The 25,885-nt window shown below is 41.9% G+C and overlaps 2 protein-coding genes across 2 annotated transcripts in view; both read left to right on the top strand.

Moving 5' to 3' along the window:
* Positions 1–302: 302 nt before the first annotated feature.
* LOC149432292 (uncharacterized) lies at positions 303–19,229 on the top strand. Its single transcript, XM_089665293.1, has 11 exons — positions 303–344; positions 391–550; positions 2,538–2,645; positions 7,302–7,426; positions 9,086–9,367; positions 9,734–9,859; positions 12,506–12,665; positions 14,726–14,833; positions 18,185–18,309; positions 18,770–19,051; positions 19,185–19,229. Exons 1-11 carry the CDS (start codon positions 303–305, stop codon positions 19,227–19,229), a joined length of 1,563 nt encoding a protein of 520 aa, XP_089521419.1.
* A 250-nt stretch (positions 19,230–19,479) lies between these two features.
* The window catches only part of LOC149432291 (uncharacterized), a 46,367-nt gene continuing 39,961 nt past the window's right edge, over positions 19,480–25,885 (top strand). Inside the window, exons 1-4 of the mRNA XM_089665292.1 lie at positions 19,480–19,502; positions 20,679–20,697; positions 20,810–20,935; positions 23,621–23,780. Of these exons, the coding sequence (XP_089521418.1) occupies positions 19,480–19,502; positions 20,679–20,697; positions 20,810–20,935; positions 23,621–23,780 (328 nt within the window). The remainder of the gene's footprint in view (positions 19,503–20,678; positions 20,698–20,809; positions 20,936–23,620; positions 23,781–25,885) is intronic.

The following is a 25,885-nucleotide window of genomic DNA, read 5'->3' as shown; positions in this document are numbered from 1 at the left end:
AAAGTGTCCGGACTGGAAGGGGGTGAAAGTGTCCGGACTGGAAGGGGGGGAAAGTGTCCAGACTGGAAGGGAAGGAAAGTGTCCGGACTGGAAGGGGGGGAAAGTGTCCGGACTGGAAGGGGGGAAAGTGTCCGGACTGGAAGGGGGGGAAAGTGTCCAGACTGGAAGGGAAGGAAAGTGTCCGGACTGGAAGGGGGGGAAAGTGTCCGGACTGGAAGGGGGGAAAGTGTCCGGACTGGAAGGGGGGGAAAGTGTTCGGACTGGAAGGGGGTGAAAGTGTCCGGACTTGAAGTGGTCAAAACATGGACTTTTCATCCTTCTTAGAGTTCAGTGATGATTTCAGAGTAATTTGCATAAACAATTCTTTAAAAAAAATTTTGAACCCCATAGGCTGGGCTGAACAGTGGCTATGAGACAGGATACTACACACTCCCAGGATCCCTCACAATCTCAGTTGCCTTTTTATCATCTACAAGCAACGTCAATGTAACCGGACGTTGGGCGTTCAAAGTGAACCAACTACATCCAGAAGACGTCAATGGAGATATAGGTGAGGTTCCATTGCGTTCAGCGCTGTGGTATTAATATATATATATTTTATCTGACCAATTCTGAAATAATTTGAAGGGAAAGTTTTGTGAACATATATTTAATTAATATTTTTTTTTTACTAATATTTTATTAATTTTCAAATTTCAACATATTTCGTACATTAATGATCCACTATCATGTCATTACATCAAAGTATAAAAATACAAATACTAAATCCCAAATTTTTACCTTCTCTCACTCAAAACCACCCCCCCCCACACACCTTTTTTTTTTAAATTAATATTTTAATAATTTTCAAATTTCAACATATTTCGTACATTAATGATCCACTATCATATCATTACATCAAAGAATAAAAATACAAATCCCAGATTTTTACCTTCTCCCACTCAAAACCACCCCCCACCTTTTTTTTTTAATTAATATTTTAATAATTTTCAAATTTCAACATATTTCATACATTAATGATCCACTATCATGTCATTACATCAAAGTATAAAAATACAAACTCCAGATTTTTACCTTCCCCCACTCAAAACCACCCCCCCAACTTTTTTTTTAATTAATATTTTAATAATTTTCAAATTTCAACATATTTCATACATTAATGATCCACTATCATGTCATTACATAAAAGTATAAAAATACAAATACTAAATCCCAGATTTTTACCTTCCCCCACTCAAAACCACCCCCACCTTTTTTTTTTAATTAATATTTTAATAATTTTCAAATTTCAACATATTTCCTACAATAATGATCCACTATCATATCATTACATCAAAGTATAAAAATACAAATCCCAGATTTTTACCTTCCCCCACTCAAAACCACCCCCACCTTTTTTTTTAAATTAATATTTTAATAATTTTTTAAATTTCAACATATTTCGTACATTAATGATCCACTATCATATCATTACATCAAAGTATAAAAATACAAATCCCAGATTTTTACCTTCCCTCATTCAAAACCACCCCCCACCTTTTTTTTTTAATTAATATTTTAATAATTTTCGAATTTCAACATATTTCATACATTAATGATCCACTATCATGTGATTACATAAAAGTATAAAAATACAAATACTAAATCCCAGATTTTTACCTTCCCCCACTCAAAACCACCCCCACCTTTTTTTTTTTAATTAATATTTTAATAATTTTCAAATTTCAACATATTTCCTACAATAATGATCCACTATCATATCATTACATCAAAGTATAAAAATACAAATCCCAGATTTTTACCTTCCCCCACTCAAAACCACCCCCACCTTTTTTTTTTAATTAATATTTTATTAATTTTCAAATTTCAACATATTTTGTACATTAATGATCCACTATCATGTCATTACATCAAAGTATAAAAATACAAATACTAAATCCCAAATTTTTACCTTCTCTCACTCAAAACCACCCCCCCACACACCTTTTTTTTAAATTAATATTTTAATAATTTTCAAATTTCAACATGTTTCGTACATTAATGATCCACTATCATATCATTACATCAAAGTATAAAAATACAAATACAAATCCCAAATGTTTACCTTCCCCCACTCAAACCCCCCCCCCCCCCCCACACCTTTTTCTCTTAGCTCCACGTTCTTCTCCGCTCATAGGATTTAGCGTTCTTAACACGCATTAATAGGATTTTTATCAACAAGTGGATTTACTTTACAAAAGAATAAAACTTATGATTTCTTGTTCAAACATTTTATTAAAAACTTATATTTTCATCAAGAATAGAAAATAAGAAGCAAAGCCAACATTAGCCGAGCAATCAAAGTGATTGTAGTCACGTTAATAACACGTTCAAAGAAAATTCAGCCAATCAATAAAAAGACTCTCTTTACAATATGCTCAGAGGACATGTTGTGTGTCTTTCTTGGTCTTTCCAGTTTTACCAAAACCAGAATGGGGTAGGTGGGTTCGGAGGCCACAATGTGTGTACAAATGTTGAGGTATGTTTTTTCTTCCTAGATAATTCTACAGAAATTGAAACTTCTACAGTCCCTTCATTGACGACGGCACCTGGACCCTTCACCACACGCTCCACCACTATCACCTCTCCTTTCATACTGTCTTCAGGTAACAGAAAGTCACGAGCAACTATTCAAAGTAGGCATGAGGGATCCTGAGATCTTCTTACTAAAGAACCAGCAAACCCAAAGCTCCTGCGCTTGGGGATGGACTTGATGCAGGCTACAACCACATTAGGAATGTCCTGGAACATGCACACCTTGCTGCCCTCAATAGACCGGGGCAGTGGCGGACTGACAACTCATGGGGCCCCCGGACAATAGGGGATCATGGGGCCCCTGTGTCCTTGCCCAAACTCAAAAAAGCCTATGAAAAAGGTACCAGGGGCATCTCATGGGGCTCTCTACTGACCCCAGGCCCTCGGGCGGTGCCCGAGTTTCCAAATGGTCAGTCCGCCCCTGGACCGGGGAAATCCAAATATACTGAATGAGGAAAGAACAAACAGAGGGCTCATGGGACTAGTGCATTACCATAAAAAATGTTTAATAAGAAATAAAGTGGGTGTTGTACTCACAAACGACAATACAGTCAAAGGCACATCTTAAAAGAACAGATTGGTCAAAACCGTGCTGAGTAACAGTCCGCAATAGGGAGTGTAGACATCCAATAGGCTGACAAGTTTCGAGGACTTGCCTCTTCCTCAGAGCCACTCTGGCAGCCCTGATCCTCCTCTTCCCAAGTCCCCTACCAGCACTCTTGGCTCCTCCTTACCGAGTGCCCCCATAACAAGCCACTTGCTCTGGGGCACTTGTGTGGGCTTACTCCTGAGCCATGCTCTGTGTATCCATTGACACACAAAGCGCGGCTGGGCTCCTCCCCTTCTCCCTCCTCAGTGACTGTGATTGAGAGAGGGAGAGAGCCTCTGTTCTTGTGCACAGCGCTGGATCGTGATCATGCTCAGGAAAGATTTAGGGGGAGCTGGTTGCAATGGTTTTTCACAGAGCAGCCCTGATCCTCCTCTTCCCAAGTCCCCTACCAGCACTCTTGGCTCCTGCCCCTTGCCGAGTGCCCCCATAGCAAGCTATTTGCTGTGGGGGTATTCATGTAGGCTCACTCCTGAGCCATGTTCTACGTGTCCATTGACACACAAAGCACGGCTCGGCCCTGTCCCCTCTCCCTCCTCACTGACTCTGATTGAGAGAGGGAGAGAGGAGAGCGCCCTTGCTCTTGTGTACAGCGCTGGATACTGATCATGCTCAGGAAAGATTTATGGGAAGCTGGGGGGAGAGAGCTGCTTGCAATGGTTTTTCACAAAGCAGCCCTGATCCTCCTCTTCCAAAGTCCCCTACCAGCACTCTTGGCTCCTCCCCCTTGCTGAGTGTCCCCATAGCAATCCACTTGCTCTGGGGCACTCGTGTGGGCTCACTCCTGAGCCATTCTCTGTGTTTCCATTCACACACAAAGTGCGGATCGGCCCCTACCCCTCTCCCTCCTACACTGACTGTGATTGAGAGAGGGAGAGAGCCTCTGCTCTTGTGCACAGCACTGGATCGTGATCATGCTCAGGAAAGATTTAGGGAGAGCTACTTGCAATCGTTTTTCACAGAGCAGCCCTGATCCTCCTCTTCCTAAGTCCCCTACCAGCATTCTTAGCTCCTTCCCCTTACCGAGTGCCCCCATAGTAAGCCACTTGTTGATGGGGCAATCATGTGGGCTCACTCCTGAGCCATGTTCTATGTGACCATTGACACACAAAGCACGGCTCGGCCCTGTCCCCTCTCCCTCCTCACTGACTCTGATTGAGAGAGGGAGAGAGGAGAGCGCCCTTGCTCTTGTGTACAGCGCTGGATACTGATCATGCTCAGGAAAGATTTAGGGGGAGCTGAGGGGTGAGAGCTACTTGCAATCGTTTTTCACAGAGCAGCCCTGATTCTCCTCTTCCTAAGTCCCCTACCAGCATTCTTAGCTCCTTCCCCTTACCGAGTGCCCCCATAGTAAGCCACTTGTTGATGGGGCACTCATGTGGGCTCACTCCTGAGCCATGTTCTATGTGACCATTGACACACAAAGCACGGCTCGGCCCTGTCCCCTCTCCCTCCTCACTGACTCTGATTGAGAGAGGAGAGCGCCCTTGCTCTTGTGTACAGCGCTGGATACTGATCATGCTCAGGAAAGATTTATGGGAAGCTGGGGGGAGGGAGCTACTTGCAATGGTTTTTCACAGAGCAGCCCTGATCCTCCTCTTCCCAAGTCCCCTACCAGCACTCTTGGCTCCTCCCCCTTGCTGAGTGTCCCCATAGCAATCCACTTGCTCTGGGGCACTCGTGTGGGCTCACTCCTGAGCCATTCTCTGTGTTTCCATTCACACACAAAGTGCGGATTGGCCCCTTCCCCTCTCCCTCCTACACTGACTGTGATTGAGAGAAGGAGAGAGCCTCTGCTCTTGTGCTGTCCCCTCTCCCTCCTCACTGACTCTGATTGAGAGAGGGAGAGAGGAGAGCACCCTTGCTCTTGTGTACAGCGCTGGATACTGATCATGCTCAGGAAAGATTTATGGGGGAGCTGAGGGGTGAGAGCTACTTGCAATCGTTTTTCACAGAGCAGCCCTGATCCTCCTCTTCCTAAGTCCCCTACCAGCACTCTTAGCTCCTTCCCCTTACTGAGTGCCCCCATAGTAAGCCACTTGTTGTGGGGGCACTCATGTGGGCTCACTCCTGAGCCATGCTCTGTGTGTCTATTGACATACAAAGTGCAGTTTGACCCCCCCCTCCTCACTGATTGTGATTGACAGAGGGAGAGAGAGGAGAACTTCTTCTCCTGTGCACAGCGCTGGATCTTGATCATGCTCAGGAAAGATTTAGGGGGAGCTGGGAGGAAGGGAGCTGCTTGCAATGGTTTTACACAGAGCATCCTGATCCTCCTCTTCCCAAGTCCCCTACCAGCACTCTTGGCTCCTCCCCCTTGCCGATTGCCCCATAGCAAACCACTTGCTCTGGGGCAATTGTGTGGGCTCACTCCTGAGCCATGCTCTGTGTGTCCATTGACACACAAAGTGCGGTTTGACCCCCCCTTTCCCTCCTCACTGACTGTGAATGACAGAGGGAGAGAGGAGAGCGCCTCTGCTCTTGTGCACAGAGCTGGATACTGATCATGCTCAGGAAAGATTTAGGGGGAGCTGAGGGGTGAGAGCTGCTTGCAATCATTTTCCACAGACCAGCCCTGATCCCCTTCTTCCCAAGTCCCCTACCAGCACTCTTGGCTCCTCCCTTTTGCCAAGTGCCTCATAGCAAGCCACTTGCTCTGGGGCACTCGTGTGGGCTCACTCCTGAGCCATGCAGAAGGTTTTTTTTCTTGCAGAGAATGCATTAAGGTAAAAAACCTTCAGCCTTTAGAACCACTGAAAGTAATACAACCAGAGCATGTCCCTCCTGCATTGAAGCACAGCTGCTTAGACCATTGGGCTGCTTCTCTCTCCACCTTCCTGAGCTCTGTTGTACCGAGATTGCAATAGGCTGATACCAATTCAAAACCAGGTTGCTCTCCCCGCCGGCATTACAAAAATAAATAAATGTTACGATTTGCGGCCAGTTTACTAAATCTATCTATCCATTCAGTTGTATCCGACCCTTGGTGATTGCATGGACCGTCACTCGTAAGCACCTTTTTCCCTGAATTCTCTTAGCAATTACTTTACAGGGTAGGTTGCCAGGTCTTTCCCCAACCCCCACCATGCAGGAGATCCCACATGGCCAGGGATGAAACTAGGACAATTTAGACAGGAGCCAATTAACCTACCAGCATGTCTTTGGAGTGTGGGAGGAAACCCATGCAAGCACAGGGAGAACATGCAAACTCCATGCAGGAGGTCATGGTTGGGAATCAAACCCATGACCCATTTACTAGAAGGCAGACGTGCTAACCACTAAGCCACTGCGCCACCCTACTAACATCTCAACTTACTGTCGTGCACCGACTAGCAGGATCTCTAGTGACCCACAGAACGAGATTCCCCAGGACGCGGAGTCTAAGTCCCAGCCTGCCTTTTCACCAGAGCCCCTGATGGTGGGGATGGGCTTGGTGCAAGACTGAAACCAGGTCGCGGTCCCCGAGTGCACCCAACTGTGGTAGAGGGGTCCCGCTGAGGGTATGTGCCAGGAGTGAGCCTGATGTGAAGGGGCTGACAGGTCCAGGTCCCGAGCGGGATGGATGGATGACAGTCAGGAGTAAGTGTGGTCAGACTAGCCAGGTTGGTAACGGTGGAGGCAGATTGGTACAGGAGCAGTAGGCTAAGAGTAACCGGTTACGAGCCAAGGTTCAACAACAGGAGGTCCAATAACAAGGAGCAGGCAGAGGAATAGTCAGGGACGAGCCAGGGATCAGAGCAGGAGAAGGTCAACAGGAATCAGGAAAGGCAGGGTCGGCAACTAGGAACGCACTTCAGAAACAGGTAACAGGAACTAGACCTTGTGGCAATCTGATCACCGCCTGACTAGTTTAAATAGTGCGCCCTGCACCGTCATTGGTGCAGGGCGCATGCGTGGCCACAGTTGCCGCCGCGGGCGCCCAGGTCCTAATGCCCGCACATTGGTGCGCCTGGGCAATCTGCGCATGCGCAGACCCGTGCGCCGTGGCGAGACCCACGGTCCCTGACACTTACCATAAAGTATTCGCTCGCGTCCTTTACATGAATGCGCAGTGGTTTTCCATCTCTAATATGGCTTTGATTGTGGATGGATGTAAGGGATTTTATTTTCTTTACTTCAGCTCTTCTCTACCCATATGGACCCGTAATTGACATTATCAACCCAAAAATAGACGATGGAGGATCTCCAATAATATATCTTACCAGGAACATCCCACTGTTTGGAAGACGTTACTCTTATCTCTATGTGAGTATATTGCTGGAACAAAATCTCCATCTTCATCATTTTTTTTAATTCTAGCATTTCTTTTTAAAAATGTAATTTCAAAATGAGGCTTTACCAATACAATGTATGTTTACGGGTCATACACTCACCTCCCTCTATTAACAAATTAAGTACCATTCCTGACAAACACTGTGTGAGTCACTTTGGGTGGGGGGCCCGTGGAGCTCAGCTCACTTCGGAGAGGTGGGGGGACCCCTGTCTCAGCTCCCCATTTCCCTATTATGTGTAAGTCACCCTGTGCCTGTTGGGGGTACAGGGTGATCTGTCCTAATATTGAGGTGAAGGGTTGTTGATTGTTTGATGCCATGTGGCTGCATCCCATTGTTCTATTGAGTGTCTTGCTTGGGAGCAAACTATTATGGGAGTATATTGCTGGAACAAAACCTCTATCTTCATCATTTTTTTTAATTCTACCATTCCTGACAAACGCTGTGTGAGTCACTTTGGGTGGGGGGCCCATGGAACTCAGCTCACTTTGAAGAGGTGGGGAGACCTCTGTCTCAGCTCCCCATTTCCCTATTATGTGTAAATCACCCTGTGCCTGTTAGGGGTACAGGGTGATCTGTCCTAATATTGGGGTGGGGGGTTGTTGATTGTTTGATGCCATGTGGCTGCATCCCATTGTTCTATTGTGTGTCTTGCTTGTGAGCAAACTATTATGGGAGTATATAGCTGGAACAAAATCTCTATCTTCATCATTTTTCTAACTCGTACCATTTTTTTTTTAAATACGTATTTTAAATTTCTGAAACATTCTTATAACATTTTCAAACAATACTCTTACTATAATAAAAGAAGGCTTGATTCTTATCAATATATTACACAGTCATGCCTATGTATTAGGTAATTAGCTACCATTCCTGTACTGTATATTGCTGTGGGTGCAGAAAAAAAAAAAAATCTCCAATAATACATCTTTTTAGAAACATTCCACTTATTGGAAGACATTACTCTTATCTCTATGTGAGTATATTGCTGGAACAAAATCTCTTTTTGTTCTAACTCTAACATTTTTTTAAAAATACCTATTTTTGAAACATTCTTGTACAAAGAACAATACTCTTACCATTACGAAAGGAGGCTTGATTCTTATCAATACTGGACAGTGGATGAACAGTCATGCCTATGTATTAGGCAATTAGCTACCATTCCTGTACCTGTGATATTTTTTTTTCCCTCATTTGTTTTGAATTTAATTTCTGAAACATTCTTATAAAATTTACAAAGAACAATTCTCTTACTATAATAAAAGAAGGCTTGATTCTTATCAATATATTACACAGTCATGCCTATGGATTAGGTAATTAGCTACCTGTACTGTATATTGCTGTGGGTGCAAAAAAAAAAAATCTCCAATAATACATATTTTCAGAAATAACACACTTTTTGGAAGACATTACTCTTATCTCTATGTGAGTATATTACTGGAACAAAATCTCTTTTGTTTTCTAATTCTATTTTTTTTTTTAAATACGTATTTTCAAAATGAGGCTTCACCAATAGAATTTATGTTTATGGGTCATACACTCACCTCCCTCTGTTAACAAATTAGGTTCCATTCCCGACAAACACTACATTGCAAAAATATTATTTCTTTTTTCTCCATTTTCTCCTCCACAGGTGAATAATAACGGTCTGCTATCATTTGACTCGCCAATCAGTCAATATTCACCACAATCTCTTCCTGTTGCTTTTGGAAACCCGTTCCTGGCCGTCTTCTGGGCTGATGTTGATAATAGAATAACGGGTGATGTATATTACCGTGAGATCTTCGATGTCGCTGTTCTGTCCCGGGCCACCTCCGATGTCAGGACTTACTTCCACGCCGTGAATTTCACAGCTCAGTGGGCGTTTGTAGCCACGTGGCACCGGGTTGCGTATTATGGATCCTCAACACATAAGGTAGATCTTGGATTTTTGATTCTTGGATTTATAATTTAATATATTTTATTGACATTATAAAGGTTTATTTTTTAAAATTTTTGGACTTTCAAGGGTGAAAGTGGGACTTTGAAGTGTCTATATAGAGGGCGATTATTTATTAGTATTAATATTATTTTTTTAATTTTTTTTTTATTTGATTATAAAATATATTTTATTTTATTTTATATCACAATTTATTATAAAAACATTTTTTGGGGATACCGATTTTTATCTCACAGATCTATAACCACGATGCTTTTTTTCAGCTGCAACAATGGATGTTTTCTAACTTTTAAAATGTCTTTCAAAAGTTTGGTCTCTAATACTTATTTTTTGTATTTACAGGTGAACACATTTCAGGCCGTCCTGAGCACCGATGGCGATCAGACCTTCCTTCTGTACAATTATGAAGATCTTCAGTGGCCACGTATGAGCTGGGATGGTTCCTCCCAGGATGGACCTTTGGCATTGGTGAGCAGATCTCTTTATTCCTGAACTACAAGTATTTTGAATCCACTCAAAAATTTGAAATGTTTCATTTCATGAGCTAAGAGCTATAAAGAAACACCGTTGCAAACTTTGATCACATGGCTTTGTTTATCTACTGAACTATTGTCCACTGTACAATACTGTTCTGTACAATTCTGAAGATATTCAGTGGCTGCATATTAATGGACCTTTGGCATTGGTGAGCAGATCTCTTTATTCTGGGATTAAAAGTTTTTCAATTCACTCAGAAATTTGAAATAAGTGTCATTTCATGAGCTAAGAGCTATAAAGAAACAGAGTTGCAAACTTTGATCACATGGCTTTGTTTATCTACTGAACTATTGTCCACTGTACAATACTGTTCTGTAAAATTATGAAGATAGTTAGTGGCCGCGTATTAATGCAGATGGTTCCTCCCAATATGGACCTTTGCATTGGTGAGCCTATCTCTTTATTCCTAAAAGACAAGTATTTTTAATTCACTGGAAAATTTCATGAGCTAAGCACTGTAAGGAAACACATTTAGAAGCTGTGGTCACATAGCTTTGTTTATTACTAAAGCAACTGTTAACCATGTTAGCAATGACATTATTTTCAACTGCTTTGTCGCTAAACAAAGCCATGCCAACAGTTAATTGCTTTGTTTATCAACAAAGAGTTAAAGGATAAGTTCACCTTTTAGACAAAAATGATAACTGCTAATTTTTTTGCTGGTAAAAAAAAATGTGAATTTATTATTTTTGTCTACAGGAGCCTGGAAAGCATTGCACCAGCGATCATTAGATGTCTGATGCCATGCAGGTCTCCTGCAGACCTGTCAGAATGTCTGCTTGCTGTACGGGATGTATGGTGTGTATGGGATGTATGAGAATGTACAAGATGTATGGGGTGTACAAGATATATGGGGTGTACATGATGTAGGAGGATGTACAGGGTGTACAGAATGTAGGAGGATGTACGGGATGTACAGGTTGTACCGAGTGTACGGGATGTATGGGGTGTTCTGGATGTATGGGATGTACGGAGTGTATGGGATGTACGGGGTGTAAGGGATGTATGGGGTGTATGAGGTATACGGGGTGTACGGAATGTACAGGGTGTAAGGGATGTATGGGGTGTATGAGGTATACGGGGTGTACGGAATGTACAGGGTGTAAGGGATGTATGGGGTGTATGAGGTATACGGGGTGTACGGAATGTACAGGGTGTAAGGGATGTATGGGGTGTATGAGGTATACGGGGTGTACGGAATGTACAGGGTGTAAGGGATGTATGGGATGTACGAGGTGTATGGGATGTACGGGGTGTACAGAATGTACAGGGTGTAAGGGATGTAAGGGATGTACGAGGTGTATGGGATGTACGGGGTGTATGAGGTGTACGGGGTGTACGGGATGTATAGGATGAACAGGGTGTATGGGATGTGTAGGATGTACAGGGTGTATGAGGTGTACGGGGTGTACGGGATGTGTAGGATGTACAGGGTGTACGGGATGTGCAGGGTGTATGGGGTGCATGGGATGTACAGGGTGTATGAGGTATACGGGATGTACAGAATGTATGGGGTGTACTGGATATGCGGGGTGTATGAGGTACACGGGATGTATGGGGTGTACGGGGTGTATGAGGTCTACGGGGTGTATGGGGTGTACGGGATGTACAGGGTGTATGAGGTGTACGGGATGTACAGGGTGTATGGGGTGTACGGGGTGTATGAGGTGTACGGGATGTATGGGGATGTACGGGGGTGTATGGGATGTACAGGTTGTACGGGATGTGCAGGGTGTACAGGGTATATGGGATGAACAGGGTGTATGGGGTGTATGGGATGTACAGGGTGTATGGGGTGTATGGGATGTACAGGGTGTATGGGGTGTATGGGATGTACGGGATATACGGGGTGTACAGAACTGTCATGGAGCTCACAGCCACTAAGGCTGTCAGGACTTGCACTTCATACAGTCACAGAAATCCGTGAATAAATGACGTAGTTGTGTGGGGTGGAGACCCGCATGACCATGCTGTTTTCAGATAGTACGGAGAAGCTTCTCCCCTGTAATAGGGGAAGGGGGTGGCGGCTGTGGCTATGGGAACATGTTACATGTTCCACCCTAAAAATGTAACATGTTCCCAAGATGAACTTATCCTTTAAGCCCTAAACACACAATGAGAATATCGGATGAATGATCATCCAGGTTAAAGGTTACTAAAGTTCCGACAATTCTTGTACAAAAGAAAGAAAATTCGGAAGTAATGTATTGTATTACATGTTCTCCCTGTGCCTGCATGGGTTTCCTCTGGGTACTCCGGTTTCCCCTCACACTCCAAAGACATGCTGGTAGGTTAATTGGCTCCTCTCTAAATTGTCCCTACTATGTGTATGTATGAATGTGAGTTAGGGACCGTAGATTGTACGCCCCTTGAGGGTTAGGGACTGATGTGAATGTACTATATACGTAAAGCACTACGTAAATTGAAGGGGGTATGTAAGTACCTGTGATAAAAGGTCACTTTGCTCACTCAAACATGAACGTTTTCCCCTAATTATCAATAAATAAAGTTTATACAGCTATGTTTTCAGTGTAATTTGCAGAAACAATTCTTTAAAAATGTTTTTGAACCCCATAGGCTGGGCTGAACAGCGGCTACTATATAGGATACTACACACTCCCAGGATCCCTCACACCCTTCGTAGCCAATTTATCATCTACAAGCAACGTCAATGTCACCGGCCGTTGGGCATTTAAAGTGGACCAACAACATCCAGAAGATGCCAATGGAAATATAGGTGAGGTTCCACTGTGTTCAGCACTGTGGTAGTAATATATATATATTTTATCTGACCAATTCTGAACTAATTTAAAGGGAAAGTATTGTGAACATATATTTAGAGGTTTTTTTTTTTTATTAATATTTTATTAAATTTCAACATGTTTCGTACATTAATGATCCACTATCATATCATTACAACAAAGTACAAATACTAAATCCCAAATTTTTACCTTCCCCCACTCAAAACCACCCCCCCCCCGTCCAATCCTCCCCCCCACCTTCTTCTCCCAGCTCCACGTTCTTCTCAGCTCAGGAATCCTCAGGCTTTCCACCTCCCCTTTTTATCCAATTTATACTTTTTGATTATCCACCTCCTTCAATTCAACATATATGTTTGATCTCCTAAACTCTTCCCATTTTTCACACCTTTTACAGAACCTCTCCATTTTATCTTCATCCATATGATGAAGTTCCTCCATTCTATACATATAATCCACCCTTCCTATCCAATCTTCTATTTTCGGTACCTCTTGTTCCCTCCAGAACTTGGGTATCAGTCCCTTTGCTGCATTTATAAGATCGAATAACCCCGAGTGGAAAAGTGGAAAAATATTTAGAGTCCTTAACACAAATTAACGGGATCCGTATCAACAAGCCGATTTACTTTACAAAAGAATTTTCTGTATATTTTTATCAAGAGTAAAAATAAGACACATAGTCATCATTAGCTGAACCATCATAGTGATTACAATCACGTCAACAACACATTCTAAGAAAATTGAGCTATCAATGAAAAGACTACCTTCAATATATTCTCAGAGGACGTGTTGTGTCTTTCTTGGTCCTTTCCTATTATACCAAAACCAGAATGGGTTAGTAGAGTTAGGAGGCCTCTGTGTGTACAAATGTTGAGGTATGTGTCTTTCTTGGTCCTTTCCTTTTTTGCCAAAACCAGAATGGGTTAGTAGAATTAGGAGGTTTCTGTGTGTACAAATGTTGAGGTATGTGTCTTTCTTCGTTCTTCCCTGTTATACCAAAACCAGAATGGGTTAGTAGAGATAGGAGGCCTCTGTGTGTACAAATGTTGAGGTATGTGTCTTTCTTGGTCCTTTCCTATTTTACCAAAACCAGAATGGGTTAGTAGAGTTAGGAGGCCTCTGTGTGTACAAATGTTGAGGTATTTGTCTTTCTTGGTCCTTTCCTATTTTACCAAAACCAGAATGGGTTAGTAGAGTTAGGAGGCCTCTCTGTGTACAAATGTTGAGGTATGTGTCTTTCTTGGTCCTTTCCTATCTTACCAAAACCAGAATGGGTTAGTAGAGTTAGGAGGCCTCTGTGTGTACAAATGTTGAGGTATGTGTCTTTCTTGGTCGTTTCCTATTATACCAAAACCAGAATGGGTTAGTAGAGTTAAGAGGCCTCTGTGTGTACAAATGTTGAGGTATGTGTCTTTCTTGGTCCTTTCCTATTTTACCAAAACCAGAATGGGTTAGTAGAGTTAGGAGGCCTCTGTGTGTACAAATGTTGAGGTATGTGTCTTTCTTGGTCCTTTCCTATTTTACCAAAACCAGAATGGGTTAGTAGAGTTAGGAGGCCTCTGTGTGTAGAAATGTTGAGGTATGTGTCTTTCTTGGTCCTTTCCTAGTATACCAAAACCAGAATGGGTTAGTAGAGTTAGGAGGCCTCTGTGTGTACAAATGTTGAGGTATGTGTCTTTCTTGGTCCTTTCCTAGTATACCAAAACCAGAATGGGTTAGTAGAGTTAGGAGGCCTCTGTGTGTACAAATGTTGAGGTATGTGTCTTTCTTGGTCCTTTCCTATTTTACCAAAACCAGAATGGGTTAGTAGAGTTAGGAGGCCTCTGTGTGTACAAATGTTGAGGTATGTGTCTTTCTTGGTCCTTTCCTAGTATACCAAAACCAGAATGGGTTAGTAGAGTTAAGAGGCCTCTGTGTGTACAAATGTTGAGGTATATGTCTTTCTTGGTCCTTTCCCATTTTACCAAAACCAGAATGGGTTAGTAGAGTTAGGAGGCCTCTGTGTGTACAAATGTTGAGGTATGTGTCTTTTTCTTAGATGATTCTCCAGAAAATGAAACTTCTACGGACTCTCCATTGACAACAACACCTGGACCCTTCACCACACGCTCCACAACCAATACCTCTTCTTTCATACTGTCTTCAGGTAATGGAAAGACGAGAAGAAATATTCAAAGTAGTATAAACTAGGCATGAGGGATCCTTAGATCTTCTTTTTAAAACATGATCTATGATCCTGGATTCTTTCTTGGATACACAGAATACAACTGGATACTAACATTTACAGGTAAAGGTGATCCAGGGAATATCCGATTGCCTCTCGGGGGATCAGGAAAGAATTTTTTCCCCTGCAGGAGCAAATTGGATTGTGATTTGCTGGGTTTTTTTGCCTTCCTCTGGATCAACTGTGGATGTAGGATTATAACTTTTTTTTTTAATGTTTGAACTGGATGGACTTTTGTCTTTTTTCAGCCAGACTAACTATGCAACTGTATACAGTATATGATGAATCCTACCGTACCGCTGCTCCAACAGATTCAGTGCAAGAGTCTCCACCTATGATGAAAATTCGGCAATGGTTATTAATGTTTGGTTTGGCAGTAGTATCAGATACTGGGAGGACAATTTGGATAACAATTCTGCAGATTTGGGTTGCAAGGATGATGGAGCAGAGTTTTCCATTTTACTCTCCTCCGGTACAAATTTACATATGGTGTACAGGTTATGAAACGTTTTTGATGATTTTCTGAATTTTTTTTTGTGTATGTAAAATGTTTTCCCATGAAACATCCCAATGAATTCTGCAGTATTTCCATAATTACTATAAAATAAACAACAATTAGAAATCCAACAATAAAACAACAAATTGATACAAAATTGCCACTTTTAGGGGCTTTCAAGGAGTTTGCTTTGGTTTTTATGAGATTATTGTAGGATTTGGGGGGCAGTTCATTTTTATTAATATGAAAAAGAGAGGAAGGCGCCTCTAAGTGCAGTATTGACAATTTTTATTTAGTAAACAATAGATAAATTGCACTTACAAGATACATAGTTAAAAAGACTCATCATGTGGTGTGATTAGATCCAGGTGGGACATCCAGCCGTCCAGCAGCAAACTCTGTCTATAGGATCAGGAAGTAGAGTCCAGGATCATTTTTATTAATACAATTAATATGTAATGGAACATTATGAAAGGGACGTTTGGAATTTCTTTAGTTTGTCGTGGTGGGCAGGCTTGTCATATTTTGGTTAAAAATGTCAAAACTGGAGAAATAATCTATTGTCTCTGGGAAGTTTAATTTTTGACCATGGGATTCAACTAAAAGACTCCTAGATTTGAAATCCCAAGGTTTTCGATATTCACCATATCCAAAATGTATTTTTGGTAGATCATTTAACTGATATTGGATTGGGTGTTTTGTGTTGTTGCACTTTTTTATATCATCGTTGCTCTTTATTTTAATCTTTTAAATAGGTCACATTTGTACACGGTCTAAACATGTACATTAACTGGGTCTTTTTAAGTTGTATTTAACCACTTCCCGTTCGGCCGCTGTATATAAACTACCGGATGGTGCAGTGCAGGGGCAGGTTGCCGTTCATAAATGGCGCCCGCCTTTTTGGATTGTGCGCACTCCCTGGGAGCGCGCAGCACTGCGATCCAGTGCCCACTGTGTCCAGAGGAGCAGTACAGGGGTGGGTGGCTGTTTATAAACGTCCTTCCGCTTCCCTGCTTGTCTGGAGGACACAGTGGAACACCAATCGCTGTATGGGACCACTGTGTGAGGTCCCAATCATGTGATCACTGATTGGCCAATCAGTGATCACATGAAGAGTAGTAAGCAAGATGTCACTTCTTACATCATTGCTTACTACGTGTGAAATCTGTGAATGATCACAGAGGACACATGGTACAGGGCCATTCACAACAGCCTTGTACCATGTGACAAGCTGTGACCAATCTCAGCTCACACAGTATTTCTCACAGGCTGCAGGAATGCAGCCATAGAGAAGGAGAAATGATTGCTTTTACAGCCTTTATGGGTATAAAAGCAATCAATGTAAAAAAAAAAAAATCTTCATCACCCCCCACAAGTAGTGTAGTGTCACTATAGTGACACTGTACTGGTAGGGTGACAGTATGTTAAAAAAAAAAAAATAAATAATAATATTACAAAAAAAAATGTAAAAAAATTTTTTTTTTTAAATTATAATTTTTGGTTATAAACTAATTTGGGTTATTTTTTTTTTTACTAAAAAGATAACTGAATAAACTTTGGCCAAGATTTATGAAGAAAGATTATTTACTTGCAAAATGTTATAAGAAAAACATGTTTTTCCTAAATTTTTGGACTTTTTCATTTTTATAGCAAAAAAAAAAAATCCCAGTGGTGAATAAATACCACCAAAATAAAGTTTTATCTGTTTCAAAAAAATGCTAAAAAAGTTCATATGGATACAGTGTTGCATGACCGCGCAATTATCATTCAAAGTGTGACAGCGCTGAAAGCTGAAAATTGGCCTGGACAGGAAGGGGGTGAAAGTGTCCGGACTGGAAGGGGGTGAAAGTGTCCGGACTGGAAGAGGGGGAAAGTGTCTGGACTGGAAGGGGGGGAAAGTGTCCGGACTGGAAGGAGGGGAAAGTGTCCGGACTGGAAGGGGGTGAAAGTGTCCGGACTGGAAGGGGGTGAAAGTGTCCGGACTGGAAGGGGGTGAAAGTGTCCGGACTGGAAGAGGGGGAAAGTGTCTGGACTGGAAGGGGGGGAAAGTGTCCGGACTGGAAGGAGGGGAAAGTGTCCAGACTGGAAGGGGGTGAAAGTGTCCGGACTGGAAGGGGGGGAAAGTGTCCGGACTGGAAGGGGGGGAAAGTGTCTGGACTGGAAGGGGGGGAAAGTGTCCGGACTGGAAGGGGGTGAAAGTGTCCGGACAGGAAGGGGGTGAAAGTGTCCGGACTGGAAGGGGGGGAAAGTGTCCGGACTGGAAGGGGGGGAAAGTGTCCGGACTGGAAGGGGGTGAAAGTGTCCGGACTGGAAGGGGGGGAAAGTGTCCGGACTAGAAGGGGGGGAAAGTGTCCGGACTGGAAGGGGGTGAAAGTGTCCGGACTGGAAGGGGGTGAAAGTGTCCGGACTGGAAGGGGGGGAAAGTGTCCGGACTGGAAGGGGGTGAAAGTGTCTGGACTGGAAGGGGGTGAAAGTGTCCGGACTGGAAGGGGGGGAAAGTGTCCGGACTGGAAGGGGGGAAAGTGTCCGGACTGGAAGGGGGTGAAAGTGTCCGGACTGGAAGGGGGGGGAAGTGTCCGGACAGGAAGGGGGTGAAAGTGTCCGGACTGGAAGGGGGTGAAAGTGTCCGGACTGGAAGGGGGTGAAAGTGTCCGGACTGGAAGTGGTTAAAGCTGATATAATCTACACCAATTAAGGCAGACCCATGTTTATTAAACATCCTAATTTGTTCTTTTTTCTTTTTTTTTGCATAACATGAACTTTCATCTTTGCTTTAGATCTCCTCTACCCATATGGATCCGCCATTGACAATATCAATCCAAAGGAACTTGATGGAGGATCTCCAATAATATTTTCCTCCAGACAAATCCCACTTTTTGGAAGAAGTTACTATTATCTTTTTGTAAGCATCACGCTTGATATTTCTTTTCCTCATTTATTTTGGATTTAACTTCTGAAACATTCTTATAAAATTCTCTTACTATCATGAAAGGAGGCTTGATTCTTATCAGTATATTACACAGTCATGCCTATGTATTAGGTAATTAGCTACTATTCTTGGACTGTATATTGCTGTGGGTGCAAAAAAAAAAAAATCTCCAATAATACATCTTTTCAGAAACATCCCACTTTTTGGAAGAGATTACTTTTATCTCTATGTGAGTATATTGCTGGAACAATCTCTTCTGTTTATTAATTCTATTTTTTTTTTTTTTCATACGTATTTTCAAAATTAGGCTTCACCAATAGAATTTATGTTTACGGGTCACACACTCACCTCCCTCTATTAACCAATTAGGTACCATTCCCGACAAACACTACATTGCAAAAATATTTTTTTTTCTCTATTTTCTCCTTCACAGGTGAACAATAATGGCCTGTTGTCATTCAACTCACCAATCAGTCAATATACACCACAAGCTCTTCCTGTGTCATTTGGAAACCCGTTCCTGGCCGTCTTCTGGACAGATGTTGATAATAGATTGACGGGTGATATATTTTACCGTGAGAGCACCGATCCCGCTCTTCTGTCCCGAGCCACCTCCGATATCAGAACGTACTTCCATGTCGTGAATTTCACGGCTCAGTGGGTGTTTGTAGCCACGTGGCACCAAGTTACTTATTTTGGATCTTCAACAAACAGGGTAAAAATATTACTACGATGGCATTTTTTTTTTTTTATTGCAACAATGGTTGGTTTTTTTAACCTTTAAAATGTCTTTCACTGTTCCAACCAGGAGGGTATATTATGGTATCTAGACTTTTATATCTGGCTAGGAAGTCGATAGCAAGGTACCGGTTATCATCGGCTTCTCCGACTAGAAAGCAATGGATAGATTATGTTCAGGGGCGGACTGACCATTTGGAAACTTGAGCACTGCCCGAGGGCCGGGGTCAGTAGGGGGCCCCATGAGATGCCCCTGGTACCTTTTTCATAGACTTTTTTGAGTTTGGGCAAGGACACAGGGGCCCCATGATCCCCTATTGCCCGGGGGCCCCATGAGTTGTCAGTCCGCCCCTGATTATGTTACTTCTTTACTCTTGCGGGAGAAACTCACGTACCAACATCGCAATGCTTATCGCACGTTCCGGCAGGTATGGCAGGGTTGGCTGGATACTGTATATAAAGAGACAAAAAGAGGGCGCACGGGCCTAGTGCATTCCTTTAAAGATGAGATTTATTGATAAAAAGTAAAATACTCACAAGAGAAATAAAATCAAATGGAAAGCACGTCACAAGGGATGCAATGTGGTCCAAAATCCCCTGAAGGTAGTCTGGTGGGCGACTGTAGACCTCTGGATAGCTGGTGGCTGACGCTTTTTTCGAGGTTGTACCTCTTCCTCAGAGCCAGTGTCTACACAGCCTGTGTCCTCTCTTAAATGGGCTAGGGACCATGTGGTGTGTGGTGGTAGGTCCCGGAGACATAGGGGGGAAAAAAGGGGGAGGGGGGGTTTATTTGGTACATTAAGCAATATTGGATGCAATCTGGTCCAAAAGCCCTGAAGGTAGTCTGGTGGGGGACTGTAGACCTCTGGATAGCTGGTGGCTGATGCGTTTCCGAGGTTCTAGGTCTTCCTCAGAGCCAGTGTCTACACAGCCTGTGTCCTCTTTTAAATGGGCTAGGGACCATGTGGTGTGTGTTGGCCCATTGGGCAGAGACATAGAGGGGAAAAAAGGGGAGGAGGGGTTTATTTGGTACATCAAGCAATATCGGAGGCCTGTGCGCCCTCTTTTTGTCTTTTTATATACAGTTCTCCTTGGATTTTCCTGTCCGTTGAGGGCAGCAGGGCTTGCCCTCAACGGAGTCCAGTGGAGTCCAGTGGAGTCCAATGGAGTCCATTGTCCAGCGCAGGAGCTCAGGCATTCGGTTGCTTTTTTCTTCACAGTAGATTGGCTGGATACACCTGGGCTTGCCCCTCCTCAATTGATAGTGGACCGACTTTTGCAGGTGTGATATTTTATTTCAGGTGCGTGGCTCCACTCCTCCCCCTGGGGGAGTTCATGTGCATCATCTCCCATTCTTTTTGGTGGGACGTCTTGGGTGAACCAAGGGTTGTTGTTGACGTGTTTTTTTTTTTGTTTGGAGGCATATTTTGGGCTTTGTTCTTTTCCCCCATTTCTGTTTGCATCTGGTCGGGAAGGAAAAAGCAAGATGTTATCAAAAAAGTTTTGGATCCTTGTGGTCTTCGTTTTGTTTGATTACCATTTCTGTTATGCTGTTTATTATGGGATCTGCGTATCCACGGTGTTCTATTTATGTGCTGTTGCAGTGATGTGGTTGTGGATTCTGTAAGTATTGTTCCATTTTCTCTATTATTCTTGACAATAAAAGTTGTTCGGATAAAAAAAAAAAATGTCTTTCACAGGTTTAATAGTGAACATTTATTTGTTGTATTTACAGGTGAACACATTTCAGGCCGTCCTGAGCACCGATGGCGATCAGACCTTCCTTCTGTACAATTATGATGATATCCAGTGGCCAGGTATTTATGGCTCTGGTTTCTACCCTTATGGACCTTTGGCCTTGGTAAGCAGATCACTTTATTCCTACTGCTACAAGTTTTTGAATTGAAGGGATATCAAAAAAGTATCTTTTAATGAGATAAGAACTGTGAAAAAACTCATTTACGAGATGTAATCACATGGCTGTGTTTATCATTGAAGCAACCGGTAACCATGCTAGCCAAGACAAGGTGATCAATGGCTTTGTTGAAAAACAAAGCCATGTAAACAGTTCATTGCTTTTTTAACCACTTCCCGACCGTCCGTTCTATATAAACGGCCGGACGGTGGCAGTGCAGGGGTGTGTGGCCGTTTATAAACGGCCTCCCCGCACCCTGCTTGTGTGCGCTCCCTGGGAGAGCGCAGCACCGCGATCCGGTGCCCGCTGTGTCCTCCGGACACAATGAAACATCAATCGTCGGATGGGACCTCTGTACGAGGTCCCGATCATGTGATCACTGATTGGCCAATCAGTGATCACATGCAAAGTAGTAAGCAAGATGTCACTTGTGACATCATTGCTTACTACATGTGAAATCTGTGAATGATCACAGGGGTCACATGGTACAAGGCTATTCACAAAAGCCTGTACCATATGACAAGCTGTGACCAATCACAGCTTACTCAGTACTTCTCCAATGACTGCAAGAATGCAGACAGAGAAAAAGAGAAATGATTGCTTTTACATCTTATATGGGTGTAAAAGCAATCAGTGTAAAAAAAAAAAAAAAAACCTTCATCACCCCCCACAAGTAGTACAGTGTCACCATGGTGACACTGTAATGCTAGGGTGACAGTATGTAAAAAAATAAATAAAAAAAAATATTAATATAAAAAAATTAAATAAAAATGTAAAAAAAAATGTTTAAAAATTATAATTTTTGGTTATAAACTAATTTGGATTTTTTATTTTACTAAAAAGATAACAGAATAAATTTTGGCCAAGATTTATGATGAAATATTATTTATTTTCAAAATTTTATTAAAAAAACACTTTTTTTCAAAATTTTTGGACTTTTTCATTTACATAGCAAAAAAAATAAAAATCCCAGCGGTGAATAAATACCACCAAAATAAAGCTTTATCTGTCTCAAAAAATGGTAAAAAATTCATTTGGGTACAGTGTTGCATGACCGTGCAATTGTTATTCAAAGTGTGATAGCGCTGAAAGCTGAAAATTGCCCTGGACAGGAAGGGGGGGAAAGTGTCCGGACTGGAAGTGGTTAATATTCAAAAAAATCAGGGTTGCATGGAAATCTGAAGTGTAGGTCCAGGCTGCCTACTGTTCCACCAAATCTTATTAGTGCAAACAGATGTTTATAGTAGAGGGGTACATGGGGCTAACCAGGCAATAGGGGATCATGGGGCCCCTGTGTCCTTGCCCAAACTCAAAAAAGCCTATGAAAAAGTTACCAGGGGCATCTCACGGGGCCCCCTACTGACCCCGGACCCTCAAGCAGTGCCCGTGTTTCCAAATGGTCAGTCCACCTCTGGACAGGTATCCCATGGTATACCCATGTTAGCACCCGCACAGAAGAGAAATATATTTCCAATATATTTAGAAAAAAAATTATATATACGACATATATTTACAATATATTGGCCTACTCAAATGTATTTTCACATGTATTCCAAAAATGTAAATTCAAATATATTTTCAAAAGGCATATATTTAAAAATATATTTTTTTAAATATATTTTCCAGATATTTTTGAACATCTAAAAATGTTTTAGATTTTTAAATATGTGGTGCGGTTGCAAAATCACACACACACACACATATATGTATGTGTGTGTGTGTGTGATTTTGTGCACCCGTGCCGCCCTGTAGCAGATATTTTTGAACATCTAAAAATGTTTTAGATTTTTAAATATATGGTGTGGTTGCAAAATCACACACACACACACACATACACACACACACATATATGTATGTGTGTGTGATTTTGCGCACCCGTGCGGCCCTGTAGCAGTATTTCTGCTATAGGGCAGTGCGGAAGCAGTTAATGGAAGTCGCCTACAAGTCGGACCGTCATCTATATTCATGTGATTTGGATCCGACATTACAGGAAGATTACCCAGCATTCCCTGAAAGTTGCTTCAAAGTCGCTTCAAAGTCGCACTCAGGTCGCCCGGCAAATTCGCACTGTGAGCCGCGCGACTTTCAGGTATCAGTAGTGTGAACCGAGACTAAAGCTGCCCGTACATGGATCAGTTTTTGGGTTTAACTGGATTGGTAACCAAAGGAGTTGGAGGATGGTTAGACAACATTAAATTAATATCTGCACCATAGACACATCTTACAATGTGTTGTATTTATGATGAATTTTTTTTAATTTAAATAGTTAACCATTTAAGGAACACATATCACATAAACCATAAATGTAGCTTACAATGTGTTCTACTTAAGATGTATTTTGTTTACGTACAGTCCCTTTTATGTCTGAAAAAAAAATAACTTTTTGCCTTTCTTGGCTATTAATAAAAAAAAAATTATACAGTGATAATTACATTGTAATTTGCATAGAAAATAAAAAAAAATATTCTTGAATTATGTAGGCTGGGTTGAACAGTACCTGCGATAAAAGGTCACTTTGCTCACTCAAACATGAACGTTTTTACCTAATTATCAATAAATAAAGTTTATACAGCGATGTTTTCAGTGTAATTTGCGGAAACAATTCTTTTAAAATGTTCTTGAACCCCATAGGCTGGGCTGAACAGCGGATATGATACAGGGTACTACACACTCCCAGGATCCCTCACACTCTCAGTCGTCAATTTATCATCTACAAGCAACGTCAATGTCACCGGCCGTTGGGCGTTCAAAGTGGACCAACTACATCCAGAAGATGTCAATGGAGATATAGGTGAGGATCCACTACATTTACCCCTGTGATAATAAAAAAAAATATTATCTGACCAGACCTGATATAACTATTTTCAACAGAAAGTTGTTTATTATTATTATTTTTTTTTTTTCTGTGAACATACAGAGTTTACTTTAAGTTACTTTTGGTATGGGTTTTACATTTGAATGATCTTTCCCACATGGAAGAATATCTGAAATATATTTTAAAAATATTCTTCCCAAATATATTGACATATATTTGAAATACTACAATTTTGGCCATATTCAATATATTTAAAAAATATATAATATATATTTAATATATATATTACTGTATGTTGAAATACGTTTTTTATATATTAAAAAATATGAAAAATATCTCTAAAGATACACTTTCAAATATATATTTCAAAATATATTTCTTTTACAAAGAGCTTTATTGAATAGTAAGCAAAAAATAGACAGACATTCAGAGCATAAATTCAAGGACCAACAATTATGGATCATATTAAATGACGAAGAACTTATTCAAGGCATGCATCAATAGAGACATAAGCTGAAGAATTAACTTAGAAGCCTTGTAGGAATAGGTGAGGGAAGGGGTTATAAGGGAATGATTAACAAACCTTTGTGGGTCCCTGGTAATGTAAACTCCAGAGTGAATTTTAGCTACATCAACATTATATAAAACATGGGAGGCCCAAGAAGAGGCCTCTCCAAAAAATTATTCATATTCATAACCTAGAGAAAGTATTGCGGATGTAGCGCCAAAAACAACAAGCACAATCTGTGAAATGCATTTAAGGACAAATTGAACAGCAGGAAAGGAAAAGACATGCAATAGAGAGACACGGACATCACAAACAACAACGACACCACTAAAAAAAAAAAAAAAAAAGGGGGAGAAGTTGGGGCTCCAAGGGGATCACGGCAAAATCCATCCTCATATCGACAGGAGAGATTGGTCGAATCTCGAGGGTTGAGCCACATCCAACCAGGGACGCCATATTTGCAAAAATTTTGTATGGGTATCTAACAATATGGCTGTCAATTTTTCATTAACCATGATAAAATTCATCCGGTTTTTGACAGCCTCAAAACTAAGGACAGGAGTCTTCCAAGCCCTTACAATTGTCATTTTAGTTGCCATAAATAAGTGTGATGCCAGCTGCCGTTCAGAACGGAGAAGACCCTCCAATGGTTTAAATAAAAGTGCTTCATACGGATTACGCTTGATGTCTGTGTGAAGGATAGTGCGGAGAAGGGCATACACCCTAATCCATAATCTGCTTACTTTAGGGCAAGTCCACCATATGTGGGCCATGGTGCCCATTTGCTGGCAACCCCGAAAACAGACTGGGGAATATGTAGGGATAAAACTAGCTAGGCGAGCAGGCGTATAATACCATCGGTATAAAATTTTGTAGGCATTCTCAAGGATAATGACATTCCTAGAACATTTAGAGATTGCTTGGGTCATGTTCTGCCAGTCCTGTTGATCCAGGGTCCCCCCTAATTCAGACTGCCAACGCTGATGGTAAGAACGAACCGGAGGGGTTCTATAAGATATAATGGAAGAATAAATCAAAGAGATCAAACCCGGGGCATGAGGTCTATGTCTGCACTGGCTTTCAAAGGGGGACAGACGATAAGGTCCCGAATGTGTACGTATCAGTGTTTTTAGGAAATGATAAAGTTGAAGGTAACCAAAATGTTCTCGAAGAGGGATATTATAAGAAGAGCGCAGAGCGTCAAAGGTAATTATTCTAGTGGGAGATAGAAGTGAATGAACGTCATAAAAGCCATGCGCCTGCCACCATGCAAACTGTCTAGGATTATCCCTACCCGGAGGGAATAATGGATTATGTAATAGACGTAACAGCGGCAGGTGAGGAGAGATAAGGCCAGCGGAGTATTTGATAGAATCCCAAAGACGTAGCGATAACGTCAGCGTTGGACTAAGGGTAGACGGACGTTTAGAAGGAGGAAGCCAGGGCAAAGAGGAGAGCGGTATTGGATGAGAGTCCATCATATCTACAACAGCCCACAGAGGGAAGTGATGAGATGCATGAACATGAGCCAAGGGGGCAATATTAGCCGCCAAATAATAGGACTGGAGATTCG

Source organism: Staurois parvus, unplaced genomic scaffold, assembly GCF_062004578.1.
Source record: "Staurois parvus isolate SC_StPar_1 unplaced genomic scaffold, SC_StPar_1.0 ptg002174l, whole genome shotgun sequence".
Lineage (NCBI taxonomy): Eukaryota > Metazoa > Chordata > Amphibia > Anura > Ranidae > Staurois > Staurois parvus.
The sequence above is the reverse complement of the archived record's forward strand: the minus strand, read 5'-3'. Positions and strand labels throughout refer to the sequence as shown.